This window comes from Plectropomus leopardus, chromosome 14, assembly GCF_008729295.1.
Source record: "Plectropomus leopardus isolate mb chromosome 14, YSFRI_Pleo_2.0, whole genome shotgun sequence".
Classification (NCBI taxonomy): Eukaryota; Metazoa; Chordata; class Actinopteri; order Perciformes; family Serranidae; genus Plectropomus; species Plectropomus leopardus.
In genome coordinates, this window is record NC_056476.1 from 17,809,359 (window position 1) to 17,815,358 (window position 6,000).

Below are 6,000 nucleotides of genomic sequence, written 5' to 3' on the forward strand. Positions count from 1 at the left end.
CTCTATGTAATAACAGTCTCTTGCAGGCTTTCTGAGTTGATTATGTAGTCATTATATACAACATAAATTTGTATATCTCTTCACAATCACAAAGGGATTTAAGACGGCAATGTAATGAAAATTAAAAGTGAGAACAAGAGCCTCAAACTTAAGACTCTTGAAGTTGTGGTATGCTGGATTTTCCTAAAATAACAATGTATTGACTAGTAAAAAAGTAATCACTGTTTGCAGACTCTGCCCTTTGCCTGTATTGGCTTATTATCTTTCTATTTCAGTGTTCAGGAAGTTACTGAGCACAGTGGGCAGGTGACATAGGGACTTATTAGAGAGGGAGCAATCAGTTGCCAAATCTTTTGCAACAAGTATCGAAGAGGAAGCTAAAAAAAGTCGGACGTAGCACAGAAAAAACGCAAATATAACAAGCTGAATACTGAGCAGAGAACAGCTTGTTCCAAAATGAGAATTTCACTTTTGCTGGCTAGCAGGTTTAAATAGTAGCTGACAATTCCTGCGTACCATAACTTCAAGTAAGAAAATAAAACCCATTTGAAATATGGAGCAAAAGTCACAAAAAAAGTCAATAAATCATTTTCTTTAGGTGAATTGTAAGCTGAATGGTAATTTAACGACTAATCACGGGAATATAAAGAACTCAGTAGAGTTGGTGGTACTCTTCCTCCTTTCTAGATGATGACATATGCTTGGTATGTAGCCAAGCTGGCGCAGCACCACCCGGGGGTTCACTTTCCTGGCCGCTGGTGGGACCCAGTCCACCCTGAGGAGAAAGACACCTTCAGTCTGGAGCAGTTTCTGTCCCACAACACACAGTGAGTCACTGAGACACAGGCAGAGCGCCGAGAGAGGATAAAAGGGTGGTCTCAACAGATAAATAGAGGAGTGTTTAATTGGAGAGAGAGTGAATTGGGAGGGCAACAATGGTCCAAATGAACAAGTGGGTGATCTAATGAGGCAGAGATCGGTGGGATGGTCGACACAGCGGTGAGTGCAGGGAGAAGATAAGCCTATAGAACTGTTGAGTCCATAAAAGGAGTTTGAGGAACTGCAGAAGTCGACTAATCTACTTGATTTGGTTAAACAGTCTCTGGCGGACTCATTGCTGCTCCCTGCTCTAAGAAGAATTGAGAGCAAGAGACTGGCTGGAGACCTGTTAATACCAAGCCCACCAGGGGGCAGTGTTTGCCAGGCCAACATGCCTGTCTTTCAGTGGGGCAACACTGACCTGTGGGATTAACCCTCAGGGCCCCGAGCCTTTGGTTAGCAGCAAAGGGCTTGAGGGAAGCTAGAAAGAGTTTGGATGTGAGAAATTTTTGTCTGCATGGTGCTCCTGTGTGTCTCATCATCATCAGTTTCCTGGGAGGAGAAAGTGGGGTGTTTATCGGGATGGTAACAGAGGATGCGTGCAAGCCTCTTTTCTGATTGTATTCCTGCAGGAGGCATGTGTTCACCTGCATTGGGCTGCCTGATGGAGACTCAAGCTGGGAGCAGAGTTTCTCTCGTTGGCCGATGGGTGTGTGTGACTACTTGGTGCCAGTTCAGAGGCATTTTAACCCTGAGAGGTGGGCCCAGCGAACTCGCAACATCTACAACTGGAGTGAACCACACAACAGGTGCATACACAAATATGCAAAATTAAGTAATAGCTCCACACATGCACACACAGGCATGTGCTTAACCCCTAAAGTTACAGTTCTCCTTTTTTCCTGTTCTCAAAGCTGTACTTGGTAACTTATTTAAAAAAAAGCCTTTTTTCATCTATGCTGAAACTCTTTATCCATACAGCACTTGATGAGAGAGAAAATATTTTAAAAAATCATATTTCTCTGCTTACCGTATTGTCTTCAGACTCAAATATGAATTGAGATTCTATTTCTGCATAACCAGTGTCTTACCTTAAATGTTTTCAGAAACATATTTTTGTGCACTGTTTAGCTGTAAAATGAGAAAGTTAGTCCCTATGGTCGGTTTGGTCCTTTGGTCGACTATTTCCGAAATGGTGGCCAAGTCACAAATTTTCTCATTTTACTGCTAAACAGTGCACTGAAATATGTTTTTGAAAACATTTGGGGAGAGAAATGGGCAATGTAATAACAGTATCTTGATTCACTTTTGATCAGTGCTGCCTAATTTGACTTCACATGAGCAGGGATTGACATGACAGAAACTGCGTTAGAGACTTCTCGGCCATGATTGGTTGTTTGCGGTGCGTCACAGCAGATTCAAGCTAATGCCATTAGAAGCAGGAACAAGAGAAGGAACATGATTGTATTCAAGACTGTCTGTCTCATGTACTTATTTATTTACATAAAAGTTACTGATTGTGGCTTCAAGTAGCTTTAATTTCGAAAAGGAACAATAACGAAGATCCTCTGTATAATCTTGTTCCACCTCTTCATCAAAGCTATGTGACGTAAACACAAAAATAGCTTTTTTTATCGCAGCAACATTCTTTAAATGAAAATTTGTACATTTTGTGCATAATTTAATACACATTTCCCCACTGTCAAGCCTGACATATTGGACATCTTTGGACACTTTTGGATCCCAATTAAATTTAAAATAAGGTTCTGTGGATTTAACCCCTTTTTAGCTCCACTGTGAGTTTGTAAAGACTGGCCCTGTGGTAACACAGTGAAGTTTAAGGAGTTCAATAAGCATGTAATGTCCAGGAGACCTACTCAACGAATCCTTTTGCATATTGATGAAATCAACTGATGATGTTTAGATGAAACTAGCAATGCTCACTCAGAGTGATAATAATTCCAACTAACTAGTCTTTACTGTATATTTCAACATCTCCTCGCCCTCCTCATCTCTCTGTGGTCTCCTCAATCATCCTTCCACAGACTCCACAGAGCTCCCCTCAGTGAGGTTGTCCTCTGTTCTCCATGCTGTGATCCAGCTTTTTGTGAATTCAACCAGAGCAAGACATTAGGCCCTCAGCCATCTGAAATGAAACTGAAGATGAAAAATAATGAGTTTCTTATTGCATTTTGTCAATAACTGTGTCAAAAGTAGAATTAGTCAAAGCTCCATATTCTGTTGCTGTTGCCAGCAGCCCTTCATTCACTCAGATATCCACGACTGAATACTGTGACATTATTTCCCGCACCCTCGCGACAAGCGTGTCCGCCAATGCCCACAAGCCAAATATTAGCTCGGGAAACCTGCTAAAATATTCTTTTGAAGAAGAGGTCAAGTGTTTACAGTCAACAAAGTGAAAAAGGGAGATGTGGTTTTACTCCATGTCTAATGTGCTAGCTGGTATTGTTGCGCAGTCATTTAATGTTTATGCAGCAAATATTGATGTTTAGTGTATCAAAACCTGCACAGCTGAGTGGAACAATGTATTCACATAAATAATCATTTATAGTTAGTGGAACTGTGCACAAGCCAATGCCTGAAGCTGTTTAGATAAAGAATTTTATTTTTTTTTCATGTGTGAACAGTTTCCATCCTGCGTCCTGGGAGCGTGTTGCTAATGAGGAGATGTGGCAAGCCAGGTACAGTGAAAGTTTTTATTGTTTTTTTTTTTTTTTTTTTTTTTTTTACAAAAGACAGCAGTTTCCTCTTTGGAAAGGTTGTATACTTTAGTGTGCAGATAAAAAGCTGCGTCACGATGCATACTAGCCCGCTAGAACATCTCCATAAACCAGTCTTGTGTGGTAGAGCATCTACATGTACATTCTATTTGGTGGCAGCATCTACATAAATCACTCCATTGGAGTGGTGCGTCTGTGAGTGTGGATCTGCATGGCTCATCCATCCAGCACTTAGCCCTGAGCCCTGCGTGCTTTGTTTCAGGATGAAGACGGCTTTCTTTCTGTTTGACCTGGCAGAAAGGATGCAGGGAGAGGGGAAAGCTCGCCTCTTTGAGCTGTCTTACACTGTGAGTCTGACCTCGACAAACATGCAACAACAATCTGTTTTGCGATAATGGGACAGATTTAAGTGCCACACAAGGCAAAGTACAACATTTTCAGGGTCTTTGTTGTTATTTGTGGTAAAATCTGCTTTTATGTGTTTATCACTGTGTGTATATGTGTTTGTTGGGCAGCTGTATAAGGAGATTGTGGAGGCCCACTCAGACTACCCTCCAAACTGGGATAAGAACTTGGCACTGGCCTGCGAGAGGCTGCTCCGCTCAGGTCATCGGGGCTACAGTCCAGACAGCCTGCTGACCTGCAGCACCCAGCACTTTAGTCTCTACTTAGAGAAGGAACCCACAGATCCCCAGGAGCCCGCCATACGCTCGGCCATTGCTCACCTGCTCAAAGAGAGAGGTGAGCTCCGCCAGAGACGGAGGCCAACCCCATGACAAGATCCAGAGACCTACATGGAGCTGAGAGTGTGCTGCGAGCCCAGCCAAAGTACAAGGTGCTGGGGACGAAGTCTGAGACAGTGGGCTTTTTTACAGGCAGTGCTCCAGAAGGATACAATGTTGCTTAGTTAAAGTTTTGGCGAAATTGGACTTGAGAGTTAAGAGGAATGGTGATACAGAAGTACTGATACTTGGTTACCAAGCAGAACACAAAGGACAGAGATCTACCACTCAGCAGTGCTTCATTGGATGGACGTTTACAGTCGACCAGGGTCAGAGCTTGACTTTAGGGAGCCTTGACTGACCCCAATCAAACTGTGCATGCTCCCTTAAAATCCCCCATTCTATTGTTTTATCATTACATCTTGCTCTTTTTTCCCTCTCCTCTTCTGCTCTCACAGCTTTTAACGTTCTGATTATTTTGCCTCAGCCACTGTTCCACTTCTCTTTTTCTCACATTAGGATGGCAAGGCCGAGATTGAGGGAAAACCAATTTGGGGGCAGAAATGGGGGATTAGAGCGGCTGTTTAATCTAGGACAGACTTGTGCTGTGCCACACAGTCCTCACTCCGCATAACCAGCACTACCCACCCACCCACCGCTCTATCCTTCCATCAGTCTATCTTAGATGGTCCTTTAAATGTTTAAAACTAATGGATTCGATGAGTGTTTTTTTTTTTTTTTTTTAACGGGACGCCTATAATCCCTCGTGGATTTAAATGAAATGTGAAATGTCACAATGCCAGGGACCCTTTTAGAGGTGCGTTTCTGTGTGCATTTGCATGTTGACATGTGTGTGTGAACACGCTTAAATCTCCACCCAAGCCTTTTCTCTCCCGGAATAGTCGATAAACAGATCGGCACACTGAAAAGCACTACAATCATCATACAAAGTCATGCAAAGTCCAGGGACACACGTAAACATGCAGGACCATCAGCCTCCCAGGACTTTTAGTTTAGTAAGGGGTGCTGGAGAGACAGCATAGCATACAAACACAGCAAGTGGACCAGAGTCACTTGTCTTTCGCGTGTGTTCAGAGTCTGAAATGTCACACTGTTTTTTGGTAAACGCTGATTCCATATGCATATTTTTGCACAAAGTCAAAACGGTCTATTACTTTAAAGTTTATAAAACACTGTGGGAGGAATAATCTGTTTAAGACAACACTAGAAAGCAAAAGACAGTAAGTGCAGTTTTCTCAGAATGTAATCTGCCCTCTCTGTTCGCAGGCCTGGCTAGCGGCTGTCAGCTGGCTGGATGATGAGATTCGACCTGCTGTAAGCACAGATGGTTTGGTTTCTCAGAAGAAAAAAGGGAAAACTGTCACTCTGCTTTCTACAAATTCAAATATTTCAATAAAGATTTTATTTATTTTATTACATTTTGGACCCTTTTTTCCACAGATTAAATATTGATATTTGATATTGATATTGTTTTTTTTAACCTCCCTTACATATTCATGTTGTGTATATCGCAGTCATTTGCCGTCACTTTTCTCGTGCCCTGCTGTTATTTTTACTTTACTTTATTCCTGTCCTCCCCTTTGTCATCCCTCTCTTGTCTCCCACCCTCTCATCCCCTCTCACCCTGTCTTTCCCTAACCCCTCTGTTCCTCTTCTCTCCCCTGTCTCTGAGAGTCAGTTGCCCACCCTAAATCAGC

General features: G+C 42.5%; 1 protein-coding gene across 1 annotated transcript in view; it reads left to right on the plus strand.

Annotated features, from left to right (window-relative positions):
* tmem260 (transmembrane protein 260) overlaps positions 1 to 5,662 on the plus strand; it is a 30,543-nt gene extending 24,881 nt beyond the window's left edge. The window contains exons 12-16 of the mRNA XM_042500870.1: positions 688 to 827; positions 1,452 to 1,628; positions 3,468 to 3,521; positions 3,823 to 3,907; positions 4,076 to 5,662. Coding sequence (XP_042356804.1) covers positions 688 to 827; positions 1,452 to 1,628; positions 3,468 to 3,521; positions 3,823 to 3,907; positions 4,076 to 4,336 — 717 coding nt within the window. The 3' untranslated portion in view covers positions 4,337 to 5,662. The remainder of the gene's footprint in view (positions 1 to 687; positions 828 to 1,451; positions 1,629 to 3,467; positions 3,522 to 3,822; positions 3,908 to 4,075) is intronic.
* The last annotated feature ends 338 nt before the right edge of the window (positions 5,663 to 6,000 follow it).